The sequence below is a fragment of the Acomys minous genome (genome assembly GCF_964271855.1).
Source record: "Acomys minous genome assembly, chromosome: 9".
Taxonomy (NCBI): Eukaryota; Metazoa; Chordata; class Mammalia; order Rodentia; family Muridae; genus Acomys; species Acomys minous.
This window is the reverse complement of record NC_140490.1, coordinates 93,881,116-93,900,482: the sequence shown is the minus strand read 5'-3', so window position 1 is coordinate 93,900,482 and position 19,367 is coordinate 93,881,116. Positions and strand designations below refer to the sequence as shown.

The 19,367-nt window shown below is 44.5% G+C and overlaps 1 protein-coding gene across 25 annotated transcripts in view; it reads right to left on the bottom strand.

The window, feature by feature from the left end:
• The window catches only part of ANKS1B (ankyrin repeat and sterile alpha motif domain containing 1B), a 999,563-nt gene that overhangs the window by 75,635 nt on the left and 904,561 nt on the right, over positions 1-19,367 (bottom strand). For all 25 annotated transcript variants that reach the window (XM_084796582.1, XM_084796560.1, XM_084796578.1 and 22 more), the window contains one exon: positions 1,694-1,801. In XM_084796582.1, coding sequence (XP_084652708.1) covers positions 1,694-1,801 — 108 coding nt within the window. The remainder of the gene's footprint in view (positions 1-1,693; positions 1,802-19,367) is intronic.

The window sequence follows — 19,367 nt, the reverse complement described above, 5'->3', positions numbered from 1 at the left end:
AATTCTGTTAATAGTCTGATCAGGTCACTATTCCTGCCTCCCGGTGATTTCGGGGGGTCAGAGGTTTAAAGCGTAATCGGCTGTTTGGTCCCCCTCCCCCCAATACTGTGGATGATCTCAGGAAGGAGGTTCATCTCAGTGGGGCACCCGATAACATCACGCGTTTATCAGGGAAGGAACGGTGTGGGCAGCGCATGCTCACTGTGGTGGGTGCCATTACAAGAAGCTACCATGGGACCAGATGGGTCTTGATCCTCGACCGAACTGTGGTGTGACAGTAGGGCTGGGAAGTGGACACAGTATGGCAACATAGCATGTCACGCGACGTACAGACTGCAGAGCAATGCGTATAATGACAGTGGATGCTTTTCAACAGCAAAGACAACTCTAGCTGCACACTGGCCGGCAGTAAGACGAGGGGCAGCGGCGGTGGCCGCCGCCGAGCTCCTGGTGTTTGCAAGGCCGAGGAGCAGACTGGAAACTACTCCTCTGGAGAGGCCTCTCGCAGTTACGCCGATGATGCTCGGAGCCTCCCCTCTTTCCACAAAGTAAGGGGGAGGCAAGATAATAATCCCTTTCTAACCTAATTTTTTTCCTAATTTACTGGAGGTTCACTCTCTTATGGAAGTGACAAATACGGTCTTACTTTTGCTTTCCTTATTCCCCAAAGCCTGAAGTAGCCTATACCTACCCTAGCATATTCCACCGGATGCTACCAGGAGTTAGCTCCTCCTCCGGGGCTCCGGGAGAAGCACCTCATTGGCTCTGTTTATCTTCTCTTTCAAAGCTGAATCAAACTCATCGTTCTGGAAGCTCGCATCCTGTCCAGCCCCTGCCACACTGACTGTGGCCTGCGGGTTCCCTGAAGTCATCTCTCAGGGCTATTGATTTCTCCAGAGACACATGCACAGAGGCCTACGCTTGTGCTCATCACCTGTGGCTACCTCTTCTGACATTTGCCACGGGAATAAGATGCAGACAAGTGCAGGAGGAAGCAGAGAACTGAGCTTGTCAGGAGGCCTTGGCTTCCTAACGGACTTCAGAAGAGATTGTGCAAGCGCCATGAAGGGCGGGGCGCCTCGGCTATGCCAGGAATCACCTGTTGATTTCCTTTTGCCCCACTCCTTCTCACCTTTCTTTTTTGTTTTACCTTTTACAGTTTCTCTACCCCATGGTTCTTAAAATATAGCTGAAGGAAACAATTGTAGCTTACTAAATAAAAATTTAGGGTCTATACTCTTAATTTTTTTCAAGTGTGTGAAAATGGTCATTCTTCATTTCTTGAAAAACAGAAGGCCCTGAGGTTAATTTTAAATTGATTTTTTTAAAAAAACTTAACTGCGGTCCTTGATCGATTTCTTTTCTGTGGGTTTGAGGAGTCTGACAGAAAACTCATTTCCTTTCTCTTGGGAGTGAGAGACTAGAGGTGAGGGGGTGGTCTTTAAGAGGTGGTGCTTAGTCAAACTGGATTCTCTTATAATGCATTTCTAAGCCTCTGAGTTATATATATATTGAGAAAACCAAACACAATCGAAAGGGAGACTGTTTTCTACACAGATGAGGCAAGCAATGAGGGGAACAGCCTGTATTTCCTCTTCTACGGCTTCAGCCATCTTAGTTCACAACATAATTTTTTTTATTTTTATTTTTTGAGGAGAACGGAGGAAAGAGAAATGAACATGGTGGCACTTACCCTGAGGGTGATGGACCGAGGGGGTTTCTGTGGAGGGTCCTCGTGCAGTCTGTCTCCCAGAGATGCCAAAATGCGTTTCCTGTGGCCAATCAAACTGATTTTTAAAACCTGAAACAACATGCATTTGGGTTAACTACTTTATCTGAGGGGGGGGAGGCGCAGAAAAAAGAAATTGTATATGTCCCAGAACAAACAGTACAAAGAAGTTTATGCAATATTATTAGCCCTACCCTGTGAGACTGGGGAATCAAGGCAGGGCCACACTTTGGTCCCGAGAGGTTGGAAGGAGGAACAGCCAGAAAGCTTGGATAGAGAAAACAGAGAGGGCCCCAGGGTCCCGCTCTGCACACTGGCCACGAGACCCTTGAAAACTACAAACCGGCTCTGACCAATGACAATCAAAAAAAAACCTGAATGCTCTTAGAATAAAAAGGCTCCACCCCCTCCCCCAGCCTCATGGGTAAGAGCCTGGTGGAGTCTGTCCCTCTCTGACCATACCTTTGTCTTCCTTCCCTCCACACAGGACTCTAAGTCATGCAGGCCTTGAGTGACTGCACCTCTATGCCTGCACACACACACACACACACACACACACACACACACACACACACACACTCATCTTCACCTGGGGGTCTCTACACTCCATCCCCTACCTGCCCCATCCATCCCTCCTGTCCCGCTTGCTCCAGCATCTACTTGAAACGTTTGCCTGGAGCCTTTCAGGTAGCTACATTTCTGTCCCTCTGTTACTCAAATGTCTCCTGAGGAAGAGTCTCTCCTATGGCTTCACTGAAAATGCTGTACTACAGCCCCCCAAACTCTTCCCCTGCCATACCTTTCTGTCTGTCTGTCTGTCTGTCTGTCTGTCTGTCTGTCTGTCTGTCTCACCATTCTGGAAATTGCTTTATTGAGATTCTTGTGTTATGCACCAGCCCTTCCCATGTGGGCTCCCTAAGAGCAGGGCCCTGCCACTTGTTTATCAGTGTTATCTCTGCAATGCCCAAAGCAAGCCTTGAAACAGGTCCGGGCTGGAGGATGGAGGGGGGGGGGCAGGAAACAGGGAAGAATGGGTGTTAATGAGGAAGATGAAAGTAGGGCAGGTTAGAGTCAGACTAGGTGCTACCACTGCCCCGCTGGGGCAGACAAAGCGTCCAGGGTGGTGCTTTCAAGGGCACAACAGCAGAGGCATGTGTGGAGGAGGAATCTGAGGGAGCCTGGGTCGGTTCCCAGTCTTGTCCTGGAATGCTGGACAGCCACTGCCTTCCTCCATGCCTATCTGGAAAGGCTTCTTGTTTTACATATGAACTATGGTCCAGACAAGTGGTTACTTACCCAAGAGCCCGAGGGTGAAGACTGTGGCATCTAAATCAGGTTTGTCTGACTCTCAAGCTTGTTTTACTCAAAGGTAAATGCTCTGAATACCTCCATATCTCCAAATACCACTTTTGAAAACAATAGATTATGAACACATTCATACACGTCCCCCGCTTCCGCATCTATGCGTGCCCCAGATTGCAACAGCTCTTGACACATACCGTTTTTCTATTTCTATCAAGTTTTTACCAAAGAGGAGCTGCAATTTATTGTATATATAGTATATACACATACATATATGAATCTATATTATGCTACCTTGGATTTTTGCCTACTTGCTACCTATTGGTTGTCTTGCAAAACTCATTTAGGATTAAGGTTTTGTTTTTTTTTTTTTAAAAAAAGCATGTATTTATTTCATATGTGTGTACATGGGCTGTACGGTGCTGTGTCACACATGTGGAGGCTACATGTTGCTACAGTTGGCTTTCTCCTTCCACCATGTGTTCCAGGGGACTGAACACGCAATGTGAGGTTTGGCAGCAAGCGCCTTTACTTGCCAGGCCACCTTTGCAGGCCCTGATTTAGGTTTGAAATAGCTCTCTGTCCCACTCCTTTTACACGGTAAAAGCTACTGTATTTTTCATACCAAAACATTCACCTTTTTCCTCTGAAAGTGGGGGGGGGGGTAAATTAGGGTGCACTTTATGGTCCGATTGCTGTTTTTACTGTTTTTCTTGTTTTACTGCTCTAAAAACTGGGTGTATCTTATGGTCAGGTGCATCTTATAGTACGAAAAATATGGTAACTAAGTTGACTCTCTGCATGACCTGCCCCATAACCTTGTGGCTTTTTATAAACTCTCATTTTTCCCATGCTGAGACTGCAAGGATGATTCAATAAGCAGATCCTCTTGCCTAGCAATCATTTTACCTGGACATTCTCAGACTTGATTACGATAGCTTAAGATTGGTTGAAAAAACGTGGCTTGGGATATCCCAGGTGTATGCCGACCGTGACTGCCAGTCTGAGCAGGATACTGCTTTCTGCTTTGAATGCCCTCTTTATGATGTTCTTCTTCAGTACATGCGATGGAAGGCGCTCTTAGATGCAGTGGGAATATAAATATATGCACGAAAGAAAGGTGCATATTGACTGTAAAATCTTTTAATTTCGCTGTGGCGGATAGTTCAAACCCTTTTTAGTCTTGGGAGAATAGGTTTGGATTGTTTCTCCCTAAGTTCTTTATCTTCCAGTTGTCCACGCAGGCGCCCATCTGCCATCCTTCTGCCCACACACGTAGGCTGGCGCCGTCGCTCTGCATTTCTATTAGCCAGCTCGGCATTTCACTATGCGGATAGAGCAGAGGGATTTCACTGTATCCTCCTCGCAGATTATGAATATGCTAATGAAGTGTGGTCCTGTGCTCATATCTCGCAGGCAACATTACCTGCTGGAGCCAGGGAAATGTCCTTATATCCTTGCATTGTTCATCTTGTAAACATCAAGAACAGAGATTCCTCCATCCCAGAAGATACAAGAACACTAACCTTCTCCAAAGATATTTTTCCAAGTCCAAACACACCACATTTTATTTTATGTGTGTAGGTTTTCTTTTTTTTTCTTTTTTTACCTGCATGTATATCTATGGACCACTTGCACACCCCATACCCAAGGACGCCAGAAGAAGGTATCAAGTCTCTGGCATAGGGACTTGCAGATGGTTATGAACCACCATGTGGGTACTGGGGATAGAACCTGGGACCGGGACCTCTAAGAGAGGCTGAGTCAGTCTCTCTCTCTCTCTCTCTCTCTCTCTCTCTCTCTCTCTCTCACACACACACACACACACACAAACACACACACAAACAAACACACAGAAAGTACTCTGCACTCTTCCAGAAGAGAAAGGTAAACACCAGCCCAGCTACAAACCCTTCCATCTACAACGGTGACCTGCTTGCAAGATGCACTAGAGCAATAGTGGCATAAGGCTCGTGGGAGCAACCAACCAATATCTGATTTGACTTCAGGCCCACTTTATGAGATGGAATTCATGAGGGTAGCCAATCACCTGAGACTAGGCAGGCCTGGGACCTAAGGGGAAACCGAATACTAATCTGCTAAAGGAATGTAGCAATGAAATGACCCTTAATGATATTCTACTCTACTCAAAAGATCAGCAACTTGTTCAGCTATCATCAGAGAAGCTTCCTTCTGCAGTAGATGGGAGTACATAGAGAGACACAGAGCTAGACAGTGTACAGCCCCTAAAAGGGGTGGGGTGTCTCCATCACATTTCCTCCCCTCAGGGCTCAGGAGTTCTTGCAGAAGAGGAGACAGGAAAATTCTAAGAGACACAGGAGGTGGAAGACATCGAGGAAACGGGGCCCTCTAAACACAGCAGGACCGGTGCACATATGAACTCACAGAGACTGTGGCAGCACGCACATGGCTGGGCACACACCTGAGCCAGATGGGGCCCCAGCACTGGGAAGGGGAATGGACGTGAGCTCCCATCCCTAATCCAGATGCTGTCTCCAAGGGATAGCGGTGCACACACGCGAGAAGTTAGTCTAATGGGGTCTCACAGGGTACACAAATCCCTCTGAAGGCCAGGCCCCGTGCCCAGCAGCAGCCAGCCAGCACAAAATGAACTTGATGGCATCTTTGGAAGTTCTTTTTTTTTTAATGCTTTGCCAGGGATTTCCTCCTCCCTTATAGGTCTTTTGTGCATACATGACAGTTCTGATTTTGTGCTTTAATTGGATTTCTGTGTGTCTCATGTGTTTGTTTTGTCCCATTCTGTTTTTAAATTTTAACTTCTTCTTCTTCTTCTTCTTCTTCTTCTTCTTCTTCTTCTTCTTCTTCTTCTTCTTCTTCTTATTATTATTATTATTATTATTATCATCATTTAGTTTCCTGTTTGTATCCAAATAAGACAGAAAAAGAAAGGGTGTGGGTTTGGGTAGGTGGGTAGGGAGGATTTGAGGTAAACATAATATATGAAAATCAGAGTATATTGTATTACAAGCTTATTTTCAGGAATTATATAAATGTTACATTGGCTATTTCTATTTGGCAGCCTTGAAGAAAACATCTTTCCTGTCTTGGTATGCCTAAGTAAATCAATATCTAGCCTATCTTGTCATTATGAACTTAAAACATCTATCTAGACCTAAAAACAAAAGTTTGCTTTCAATGAAAAGAAAAAGAAGAGCTGGCCCCCAGAAGATGGCTCCTACATCATGCGTTGGCTCCCAGTGAATGGGACTCCGAGCGTGCACAGAGATCTTGACCCGGAAGAACGCAGACTTGGTCACATTCACAGAACTAATCAAACAGAGAGGCTGGGACTGCGTACGAAGAGCTTTGGCCGCCTTGCGACAGTTCTCCTTGACGTAACGTATCTGGTAGAAAGGTGTCCGCTTGCTATTGGTCCTGCCTTCTAAGAGCGCATGCTCGTCTCACAGCCACACTGCTCAGTCTCTAGCGGGAGGCACCCTGAGGTTTTCTCTGCAGTGCAGCTTCATGTCACCCTTCTCCACAGAACAACCAAGGAGAGACCGGGAAAACAAGCAGATAACAAACGACTAAAACACAGAATGGCAGTTTATGACAAAGACATGTGAATAACCTTATTTATTTATTTTTTTTGAAGACGCAATAAAACTACAATTTATTGGAAACTATGCTGTAGTTCGATGCGACCTGCATTAGAAACTAGGCCAAGTGTACTACATGGGTGTACAAATGTGACCCTTAAGGTAACTCAAGCAGTCTCATTTGCATGATGCCAAACCCAAGACTCGGAAATACTGAGGGACTTGTGGGAGATGCTGCCCACAGGCGTCAAGGCCGGGAACTGTCCCTCACTCCTCACTCACTATTGACTGTTGGCCAAGTTCCTCTTCCTGTTGTTCCTTTCCACATCGTCTGGCCTCAGTCATGGCCTTGGTCATGCCATGATTATACTTAAGAGGGGGGCTTCTCCTACCGGTTCTCAACCGTGTGAAAACATTAGAACAACTCATTCCTTTGACAAGTTTCCTAGCAGTGTTAAAAAAAAAAAATCTATGGCCCACACAGCAAGAACTTTCCAGTATTCCCCGTGAAAATACACATATAGACCAAGGACAGAAAACCCTCATTACTGAGGACTCAACCCTAATTAGCTAATATCAGAGTAATAGAGAAGACGGATAATGTTTGGCTTCAAACCTCTCAGGTTAATCAAAAGAAACGCAGTTGGAAGAGCAATCACAGATAGACTGTCAAAAGACCAAGGCGGACTGGCCTAACTTGAGCAAACTTCCACCTTGGCAACTGGAGCTCTGAAGCAGCAGAGCCCTGGGCATCCGTGATCTGTGGCTCAATCCTCCTTCCAAAGCCTTTTAAAGCAGCAGCTGTGTGTTAGGAAAGAACTTCATAGCACTCCCACTGCCGCTTAGATGAACGCTATTTTGAACCCAATGAAAGGAGAAGACAAAGCAAGGCAAATAATTTTGAGCATTTAGTTATATTAAGATATTGAGGGGCTGCAGTGATGGCTTAGAGGTTAAGAGCCCTGACTGCTCTTCCAGAGGTCCCGAGTTCAATTCCCAGCAACCACATGGTGGCTAACAAGCATCTGTAATGAGATCTGGTGCCTTCTTCTGACCTGCAGGTGTACACGCAGGCAGAATACTGTAAACATAATAAATAAATAAATCTTTTAAAAAAGATATTGAGACAACTGAGCTCAAAAATAACAAAATATCAGGGCTTTGACACAAACCATTTGGAAGATAGCAAGGGGAAGTTAAACTTAGAGAGCTTCCAAGGTTGAGAAGGCTGGGCACAGACAGCTGCACCGTCAAACCATGACTGAAGGAAAAATTACTATCTGTGTGTGCATGAGAAAATGGATCTGACTGCAGGGTAACTGGACCCAGAGGATACAGATGTATATAGATAAGGAATAATAGACAAATAAGGAAGAGATAAGGAATCAACCCTATTGCACTTTTAAAAAAAGTGGTTTTTATTGTGCCTGTCACTGCGTCCATGGGAAGGAGTGCATGGGCCTCTAGGAGTTTTCTACAGTGTTGATTAAAGAGGATGGCCTCAGAATCTCTGTCCCAAGTCTTGGAAGAAGAATACCTGTGCTGGGTGGCAATGCTATAAGATTATGTCACATATAAAACCCATTGTATGTGTGAGTTCAGTTGTGAGAATTCTGCCAGACAGCATCAGGACAGTCCCCTTCCACTGAGTAACATCAGAACTCATGTCAGAGTAAAGCTTAAAGTTGGTAGACTAGCCCTGGTCTTTTTAAAACTAATGTGCTATAAATTAAACACGATGAATTTAATGTGTGAATTCAACACTTTATCTTCATTTTAAAAATTAAACAATGTTTTGATTATAATAACAGTGCTGCTTTCCCACTATAGATGTTCTATGAGATACACTTAAAAGCAAGAATATAAGTTTTCCACAAGCTATTAATGTTTATCTGTACACGCTGAGCTGCACCAAGCGTTGACAGAGACCAGATAAGTTCCGAGAAACCATGTTTTATAGTGGTCGTGTTGTAAGCTCACCTTTCACCTTGATATTTTTTGCTCAGTATCAAAGCCAACAAGCCTTTCTACATATACAAGTCTGAGCAGATACTCAGAGTAACTCAGTACACTGGTTCACAGAAGCATTTCATAATTCCTTACCCATCCCTTGTTGGCATTTCTTTCCTAAATATCAAGTGTTCCACAGGCTTTAAAATGTACTCTTATCTGACAATTTCCACTTTCATTGTCATTTTGGGTAGACACGATATGGAGTATACTAATTAAAACTGCAAGAATGCACATGAGTCACAGAGAGAAGCCGTGTGGCAACAATCTGTCTACACATTCTCCTGAAATCTCAATCCAATCACAACCGGATGGACCAAGTCCTCTGGGGGAAACCACAAACCCACATCATGTTCTTCAGCGTCATCTCTTGTGTTTGTTGTGTTTCAGATTTGGGGTTTATCGGACAGACATGAAAAAGAGCATGAGGCTTGAGTCCTCTAAACATCACCTAGGCATGAAGCGATGCTGAGCGAGTGGGCATTCCAGCTGTCACTGTGTATTGTATTGGATCCTTTCTAGATATTTTTCAACTAAAGGGAGAAGAGGTCGCATGCAAGTCTATAGGACTCGTCTATTTTCTGAATGGTCACTTCCAACCGAGTGCCAAGTGTGCCGAGGAGGGCTGCTACGCATGAGGGCTGAGGAGGCACTCTCAGGTGCAAGTACAAGGGTCTTATTCTCCTGTGCAGAACCAACACTGAGATTAAATGTGAAAGTGCCCCTCGTCCTGGTAAGAACGTATGGACACATCCGACCTGAGAGCACCAAGGCAAACGCGCTTGAGGATTCTACAAATACAGAGATTCTTATTTGAACTTGAAACCGTTCGGTGACTCTAACATCTGTCGAGACAACTCGGACTTCAATAACATGCATCTGGAAGAGTGTGAGCGTGGGGGGGCGGGGGGCGGGGACTGAGGGAACCTCTGCAGCAGAAGGTCATGACATTTGGCTCTGACTTGCACCCTAGGGTCTTTCACAGCATCTAGCACACAAGTACACCTTCGAGGTGGACCCTAAAGTCTCAACTCTGATCCCTTACAAGGTGGACCAGCAAAGCAGGAAAGACAAGATAGCAAGCGAAGATGAAAAGAGGAGAACGCCCATTATCTTATTTCTCTCCCTTTCTACTCTGAAGAATTCTCTCCTCTTAGGTTTTGGCATCTTTATTTCCATCCTTATCGGAGGAGACCATTCCAGTTCCTCTTGGCTCCCTCTCTGCCATCTACAAAACCCAAACTCTATTTTTCTTGTTTACTACTTTTCAAAAATAATACCGATTAACACCACAAGAGATCAGCCCCCAGAATCAACTATCCAAGGCTCACCAAGAGGCTGAGCCGACAACCAGGAAGCCTGTATAGGTGTGACCTAGGACTCTGCATATGTTATGGTTGCATAGCTTGGTTTTCCTGTGAGACTCCCAGCAGTGGGATCGGAGGCTGTCTCTGACTCCTTTGTCTGCTTTTTGGACTCCTTTCTTCCCATTGGGTTGGCCTCATCCTGCCTTAATATGAGGGGATGGACCTAGTCTTATTGTAACTTAATATGATGGCATATTTGTTTGATGTCCCTGGGAGGCCCTGCCCTCATCTGAAGGGAAAAGGAGGAGTGGATGTGAGGGAGAGGGGAGGAGGGGACCGGGAGAAGAGGAGGGAGGGTTGGAATATATTATATGAGAGAAGGATAAATAAAAAACCGATTAAGTAGCTAGCCATTAACAGTTTGTAGGACAGAGGCCAAAAAAATACAACTGTATTAACCAGGAGGAAGGAAAAGAGTTATGAACTACACTGCTCTGGAAAGCAGTAAAAGAGAGTGAGAGATGTGCTCCTGAATACAGACTGGCTCAATAAACAGGAAATACTAATTACGGGGAAATGCAATAATCTTTTCATAGAAAGAGAGACCTTAATTGTATAATTGCCTCCGAGCATCTAAGGGTTTTGGAGGCACAAAGCCTTTTTTGTAATCAATGAGATTCTTAGGTTTATTTGTAAAGCTCTCTGAATTACCTCTTGATGAAGGTATTAATTTCCTGATTATATTTTACCATAAACATTGCTCTAGGAGATGAAGAAAATCCCACAACAAACCAACCAATCAGTTTCCAATTTCCCTGTAAGTTACTTTTAGGTACGGCTTGTTGCAAGGTAGGTTTCCATGGGGGCATGGGGGGGAGGGGGAGGGGGAGGGGGAGGAACTCATTAGTTCCCAACCCAAACATTGGGATTATTGCAAGAGGATCTTGTTTTAAAGAGAAAACGGGGAATGTGTTGCGCTCCGACCTTGAAGCTGTTTTTGAGATGCAGTGATGTGCTAACGGCATTTGAAAGCCGAAGCTGAGAATTGCTCTGCTTTGCTCTCTTATTAATGCATAAAATGCCCTGTGTCATTTGGCTTTGGCTAAATTTGTTAACCACACAAGATTTTACAGCTATCTAGGGTATTTTCCAACTTGTTGAGATCAATTGTGTTGCATGGCTGACTATCTCAGTACAGAACAGAATTATTGTCACCAGAGCTCTTTAGGATGGGGTTGCAAAGTATAAAACGAGCTAGCAAATACGAAGCGTGGGACTATGCTCATATCTGCAAAGAGTGGCATTTCAGACCAACTCGGGCTTCAAGAAATGGTCCCCAATAATCGAGGGACCCCTCGAGTTACTCGATTCTTGGCTTATGCGTGGTCTTTTCTGCTGCCTTCTTCTCACTGTTCAGTCACCTTAGTGGCATATAACACCTTCCATGCGAGGACAGAACAGAAAAAGGGGCCAATGACCTCAATCCTGTGAATTCTGCTTCTTGTCAGCAGCTCTGATAAAAAGATTTTTGACGTAGGAGGAGATAGAAATCTATCTAATGCTAGCCAAAATTAAAGCTCTAAAAACCATATCCTTGGATTGTACTTAGTCCCTAAATTACTGCATAATAGGATTAGGCACTCATCTTATTTCAGCCCATATATGTGGGGGAAAAGAATGTTGAGGGTTTTAAGTAGCTGTTGTTAGTCACAAGGACAAGTTCAAGACTGGAAAAGGACCACTAGGGTAGTGACAGTGAAAGCTTTTTATAGTTCCCTTTCTTGCATCATCCCCACTGTCACCCCATACTGTCCTTTTTCTTTTGGGGAGTCACATAGCAGCAGAAATCAGGGAACCACTACCTATTTAGTGGTTCAAAGTACTAACCGTTGGAGTGACTGAAATAAAAAAATGGTGGACAATGCCCAGTGCTGGTAAATCTGGCAGCCCACATCTATATAAATATGGAATATGAAGAATATAAAGACATAGAATTTAAAGAACAACAGTTGCTTTTGGGAAAAATGTAGCAAGTTCACTCAGGAGAAATGGAAACAAATGCACAGGAAGATCTGCACAGAAACACCTAAATGACATGTTCCCTAACAGCTTGGAGCTAGAAAGAGGTTAATGACCCATCAACCGGCTGGCCAGTGTAGACATGGGTGTAGCGACTAACTTCCAATGGGCATGAGATCTTTTTTGGTGATGCTCAGGGTTCTAAAACTGGACTGTGGTCAGCTGAGGATGTTTACGGAAACGTATTGAAGTGTATAGTTAAAATGGGTGCTTTTTATGATCTGTAACTTGCTCAATAAAGTTAGAAAAAAAATACTGGGAGACCTGGCTCAGTTGTTAAAGGGCTGGGTTCACAATGAAAATATATGAAAAAATACTGGGAGGATATATATATATATATATATATATATCAGGAAGCATAATATAAATGAGGCCATTTCTCAAAAATATGATGCAAGGTGCTTCAGAGAGACCTCTGTAGCTCTAACTATTCCAGGTATCAGCTGGATGCAATACAAGCTACAGTGTATCTGCTGTATCTTAAGGGAATTAAGGGAACTGTGACCCACAGGGCAGCTTTGTTTTAGAAACCTGCTCTATTTAGCTGGAGGCTAATGGATGGTGGGCATATTTCCTGTTGTATATGTACAGTAAATCAGCACTGACTACTCATACATGGGCTTATTTCTAAGGGTGTTGATCCTCCGAGCCAGTGTATTTGGTAGCAATGCTTATGCTTTCTAAGTGCGAACATAAGGTGCATGTTTGACGGGTGCTGTGATCGCTGAGACTGACACGGGTTCTTTGTAGGGTAAGATGGCATTCCACTCCTAGGACACACTAAAGGGAGTCACTGTGGCTCTCTAGTCCAGGAAGAGCCACTGGAAGAGGACGGGAAACTGACTGCAATTTAATCCATCGAAAGAAAGAAAGTACGTGTCAGAGTCGGGAGGGCAAGAGAGACAATGGTGGTGACAGTGGGGACGCCCAGCCTTGCCCACTCCGCTGGCTGAGAAAGACCCAAAGTGAAGCAATCAAGCTCACCGACAACCTCTGGTGTCCTCCTGTCCATAAGGTAGGGGAGGGGGTTGTGGAGCTATTTCATTAGGGATCAAATTGATCTCAACCCAATGACCCCTAGAAATTCCTTCCCTGCTATGCTCGCAGCGCTAGCAAGCAGCACCATCAAGCAAGGCTTCTGGGTACCAGGCGCCAGGAAAGGATGCACACTGGAGACGAACTGTGCCGGGGTCTTCAGTCACAGTCTGCAATCCTCCTATCATACACAGGCAGACTGGAAGGCATGGTATATTCTTGGTCCCTCTTTAGTCAAATGAAATCATCACCCCTGAAGCATACAGCCTGCTCCTGAGGATACAGAAATTAACAGCAGGTCTCGGAGTCATGGTGACGTGGGTGTGAGTCATGGTTCTGAGACTAAACATACACAGTTCTTAGTGGCTTAACTTCTTTCAGTATTAGCCAAGCTCATCCAAAATGCAGTACTTATTTCTTGGTGTAGTCAGAATGAAATGAGATGCGTGCACAGTACTTAGCACTGTGCCCGGAGAGAAAGGGCTCTCGAGCGACTGTAACTTCATTCGGTGTGTCGATTAAGACCAGTTGCTGAACTGGAAGAGCTGCATCCACTCCTAAAACTTAGCAGGTCCATTGAAATAAAGCCACAGCCAAGCTGGGCGTGGTGGCGCACACCTTTAATCCCAGCAGTCAGAAGGCAGAGGCAGACGGGTCTCTGTGAGTTCGAGGCCAGCCTGGTCTACAGAGTGAGTTCCAGGCCAGCCAGGGCTACACAGAGAGACCCTGTGATGAAAAACAATCCCAAACACAAACAAACAAAGCTACAGCTGGCCCCCAGCAGTGCCGTGGCTGGCCACGGATCTGTTCTGAACCTCCAACAACTCTGTATCGTCGGCCACTCTCTTTTCTAAATTTCAGTGGTCTCATTAAAAAATAAGTTTTGCTGTGCTGTGCTAATTCCCCCCTCTCGCCCTTTTTGGACAGGGTTGTTAGTATGAAGTTGACAGGCCGAGAATGCTAGAAGTCTTCTATTATCTAGAAAACATTGGGCTCTGTGAGTGAAAAATTAAGTGCATTCACAGCTGGGGGTACAGCTACACCAAAGAGGTTTGATGGATGGCCCTGTCACAACGTGTAGGGGGACCACTGATTGAATGTCACAGGGCTGTGGTCCTGAATTCTGCTTTGTTTTGTATATATAAAACAATGTATGTATAAATATGTATATATTATATTATATATAATAATATGTAATATGTTATATATAATATATAAAATAATATATATATATATAACTAATGGCACCAACATAGACATAAGAGGAACAGTTATCAGATTTTTCAACGGCATAAAACTGTGAAGGATATTTACTGCGATAGTAGGCATACGCAAAAATTTAAAATTCCGTCAACGGGCAGAAAGGCAAAACTGGCACAGGGTGATGCCATTGAAAAGTGACAAATGTCAGGCTCTACGTTAATGCTCTAAACAGAGTCATTGTGCAGCACAGAGTTGGGGAAGACAGACCTTTGTCAACGATATAAAGAAATACCTAGTTTTCAGCTGAACACAGGGAGGGGCTTAGGGAAAAGTACAAAGGCAAGGGCCAAAGACCTCGATGATTTTTATAGAACACCTTGTTTACTTCCTTACTTCAGCCTCATGAGGCTGCTAACTACCTGACACCTGTAGGAGGGGACGGATACATCCCTGCTCAGGAACCCGAGGGCATTGTCAGAACGCAGCTGCCAAGGACTTCCGGAATGAACGCTCTGCCATTACACTACTGACGCTCTCCCAAGCATTCCGTGGGGCTCAAGGCAGACAGCTTTTTAAAAAAAATTTTTAATTTACTCATATTACTTCTCAATTGTTATCCCATCCTTTGTATCCTCCCATTCCTCCCTCCCTCCCATATTCCCCTTACTCCCCTCCCCTATGACTGTGACTGAGGGGGACCTCCTCCCCCTGTATATGCTCATAGGGTATCAAGTCTCTTCTTGGTAGCCTGCTATCCTTCCTCTGAGTGCCACCAGGTCTCCCCATCCAGGGATTTGGTCTTAAAGAAATAACTAGCCCTGTGCCTGCCTCCAGCCCCACTCTGCTCTAAAGTAGCTGGCTCCCCACAGACTCACTTAGCTTTTAAATTGGGTGCTTGCTTATGACTGACACTTTCTGTGTGATCGCATGAACGCTACAGTCTGTTCTGAGTCCTCCCAAGTTTATCCACAAGTAAAACACTACAGACACGAGTCTGTCGGTTTGTCTTCTCCTGCTCACAACCTTCCAAACAGCTTCCTGCCCAAACTGGCAAGCTCTAGCCTGGGTGTGGGTGTGGGTGTGGGTGTGGGTGTGGGTGTGGGTGTGGGTGTGGGGATAAGGTAGGGGGACACATGAGAACACACTGTCAATAACGGGACCCAGATAATTAAAACTTTTTAAAAATGAAGGTAATTTTCTGGGGCTGTATTAATGGTTCAGGGATGCATATTTACACAAGAAAGCCTCAATTACCTTTAGATAATTAGGTGCTGTGTTAAGTAACCCCACCATAATGATATGCACTTGGAATGCATGAAATTTTCACTTAATCCAATTATTTAATTAGTTTGTATTATGGTTTGAATGTTCCTGGCTGTCACTGCAGCCGTTCTTAGAACCCTTTGTGAAAACGCAGTCCTACTTCGTCCTCTCCTGGCTAGGTGCAACATATTCCTGGGCATTTGGAGTACTGCACTGCATCTGAGTCAGCCCTTGAGAAGACCATTTGTCTCCGGGCCAAAGTGCTGCAGCAGATAGTGGTGAGGACCGCGCGGTATCCTGGGAGACCGCCCTGGCTTTAATAAATAAATTCGCAGGAGCAGCTGGTTGTCACTTTTGCCCACACTACAAGCAATGGCTGACATTAGCGTTGTGAAATTCCAGCTTAGAGAAGTTTTATGGTAATAGAGGGTCCTTGGGTCGGGGAGGGTGGCAGCCCCTCTTATTCTTAAAGGCTTAGTCTAGCCGTGGTTCACAAGGCTGGAGAAATGGAGTCATTAAAAAGATGGAGGGCCATTGGCTGCTGCCAATGCTGGTCCCATCTTGGTGAGAAGGGTGGCCAGCTCTGGTGAGTGATCTGGTTGACCTGGCGGGTGGACAAGCTGAGAACCTCCGCCGTCGGCTGTCTCAGCTAATACATGGAGAGAAGGAATGATGGAAGACAGAGATGGAGGCTGCTTTGGAGGCTAAAACACTTCATCCCCAGCCACGGGGGCCAATCCTTCGATGCTCATTTTTTAAAGACAAGGTCTCACTATGTAGGTCTGGCTGGCCTGGAACTTGCTGATTAGACAGACCAAGCTGCCCTCAAACTCAGAGATCTGCCTCAGTGCCCTGATTGCTGGGATTAAAGGTGTGTGCTACCAGCCCAGATTCCTTCCCAGCGACTGCAGTGGTCCTCCTTCCGGGCCCCCCCTTTCTTGAATGTCCTTCATCTCTTCTTGCTCTGGGGGAACCCCTAACATCTTTCAATATTTCGAGACAAGGTTCAAATAGCACTTGTGTGAAAAATGAAACTTCCATCAATAGCTTTTGTCATCTACCCTCTGCCTGTCCTAGGTGGTACCACGGCTGGGTGTTTACTGGTTTCTTTCTTGAGGTTTGAGCTTTAAAGGCAGGCAGTAGCCTTATGTACATAAAGCATACTAGAGGGTTGCTTAAAATGAAACCAAACCATACAAAACCCCCCCCCCAAAGAAATCTCAAAATAGCAGAACTTTTGAGTAACTGTATCAAATTAGTCATGTTCTATGAAAAAATACACAGAACACCGTGTAATGATCGGCACATAAAACAGCTGCACATATTTAGTTTGCATGATGTGGCTGACTGGGGCACAAATAATAGGTTTTGCTGAAGTCAGCATCACTATCAACGGCATAAACATACTCACTGCCTCCCAAAGTCTTCCTCCGTCCCCTTTAGCATTTCCCGTCTTGGCAGTATAAATGTCTAACAAGATCTACCTGCTTATCCGATCACCACAGAGAATATTTATTCCTATTCATCCTATTCATAACCATAGACGTACTTCACAGTGCTTTTTTTTTGAAAACTGATAAGAAAATTGTATCTCTCAGATTCTGTATTAGAGAATGTTCTTGTAAATTTACCAAAATAAAAGTCCCAGGACGTGGAAGGCAGAGGCATCTGGAGCTCTATGTGTCCAAGGCCGGGTGGCCTATGGAGAGAGGACCAGGCCAGCCCCTGTCTCCCCAGAACCATCGAACTAAACAAACAAACAAACAAACAAACATCTATCTGCTTAGCAAAATTTAAGTATGCGACATGGCATCGCCGGCGACAGGAACCATACTGTACGGTACATCTCTAGAACTTGCTCGCTGTGAGCAACTGACACTTTGTACCCTATGGCCATCCCATTCGGATCTCTCCATCTCTACCAGCTGCCTGGCAACCTCTGCCTCTGGGTTCGACTGCTTTGGATTCCACATGCCAGTGAGATCATATGGCACTTGCTGTCTTGCCTGGATTGTTTTATTAACCCGTAATGTCCTCCATACCCATCTGCTTTGTTGTAAACGCAGGAGTCGCTTCGGTTTTAAGGGTGAAAAATAGTCCATTGTGCACAGAGATAGACCCTTGAAGATCTCACTCACAAAAGGACGCAGAGGTTGTTTCTGCGCCTTAGCTATTGTGACCACTAGTGCAGTGATCAGAGTAGGGCGCAGTGATCAGAGTACAGCACATGTTTGTTCCAGATCTTGATTTAAATTCTTTTAAATGCCCAGAAGTAAGACTGCTGGATCACACGGATTTTCTGCTTTAACTATGTGTTTATCATATAATATTGCATTAGCTTGTAAGGCTTACTGGCCAAACTAATGATTGCTACATGGACAAGTGAAAGAAAGAAAAGCATCCATTTTGAAGAAGTAGTTGGCAAACTATCAGATGGTAAGATAATACCCCACTTGCCAGGATCACTGATTACAAGTTGCAAGTTTCCAATGAAAATAATTCAGTGCCCACCACGGATTTAGCATTTGATTAAAAAAAAATGAAGTTTGACGTCTGATTGTCACTAAACTCATTAGCTACACGTTTTTCATACAGTGAGAAATTATTCATTTTTCGTTTCAATGCAATTGTGAAGCTAAGTTGCACAGAACAACAACATGTGAAAAAAATTTGGCGGTTTAGTCTTGGATTGTCATAGAAGGGCAGCTGCGCGGCGCATGCCACTAATTGGAGTCACTCACACAGCAATAAAATGTCTGCCTAGCGATGAGAAGGCTACAGCATTCATTCCGTACTTACTGATCAGATCACGTGCTTTCTTTTCTACCCATGTGTAAATTTTTTTTCTGAAACTCAATTAGTGACTTTTGGTTAAGAAGTTAAATCCTGAAGTCCACTTCTAATATATGAAAAGCACCTTTTGCCATAGACTTATCCTAATCTCAACTTCTTTAAGAGAAAGATTTATGTGTGTACATGTGTATGTGTGTGTGTGTGTGTGTGTGTGTGTGTGTGCGCGTGCGCGCACGCGCGCATGTATGTGTCTATGTGTGCAGGTGCCCTCTGAAGAGAGAATTGGGTATCCAATCCTCTGGGCACTGGAGTTCTGGGCAGTTGGGTGACACCTGACATAGGTGCTGGGAACTGAACTCAGATCCTCTGGAAAAGCAGCAAGTGCTCTAAGTCACCGAGCCATCTCCCCAGCCCTGTGAGCTCAACTCTTTAAAGAATTTACTAACAATACTTTAGGATAAATGCCCCTCATACTTTAGCTCTCTGAAATGCAGGTGGCTTCCTCTCCCTAGCCTTCTTTTGTGCTTACTTATATTTAGCTTTCTCCCTGATCAGGCTTTCTTAAAAAATGATATTTCTATCTCATGAACACGACAGAATGTGTTGATGGTTTCCTGTGGGAAAACCACAGGAAGACACAGAGATCCTTGCAGGAGTCTTAGCTGGAGTGTCTCTAGTGAAATGCTACATTTGACAAATGCTAATTAAGGAGGCCACAGGACGGGGCAAAGGTGCTATCCTTTCAAACAACTCTTACGGCACAAGCATTATTACCACGGGCTGGCTTTCTGAAGCACTGAGGCTTATGTAAGTGTGGCTTGTTTCTTCTTTCCTAAAAAAAGACTGCATCTGAGCAAACCAAAAATCATGAATTTGAGATTAAAAAAATTCTTCATCTAGTTAGGAATTAAATACAGAGTAATTTCTTAAACATTCTTTTTCTTCTTCTTTTTTTTTTTTTAGTAAGTTACACAGCTATTTGCATCTTTAGTCATGTGGAAGTTGAAAATGACTATCTGGATATTAGAATTGCCACATGACACACATTTGTAGGACTTTTACAGG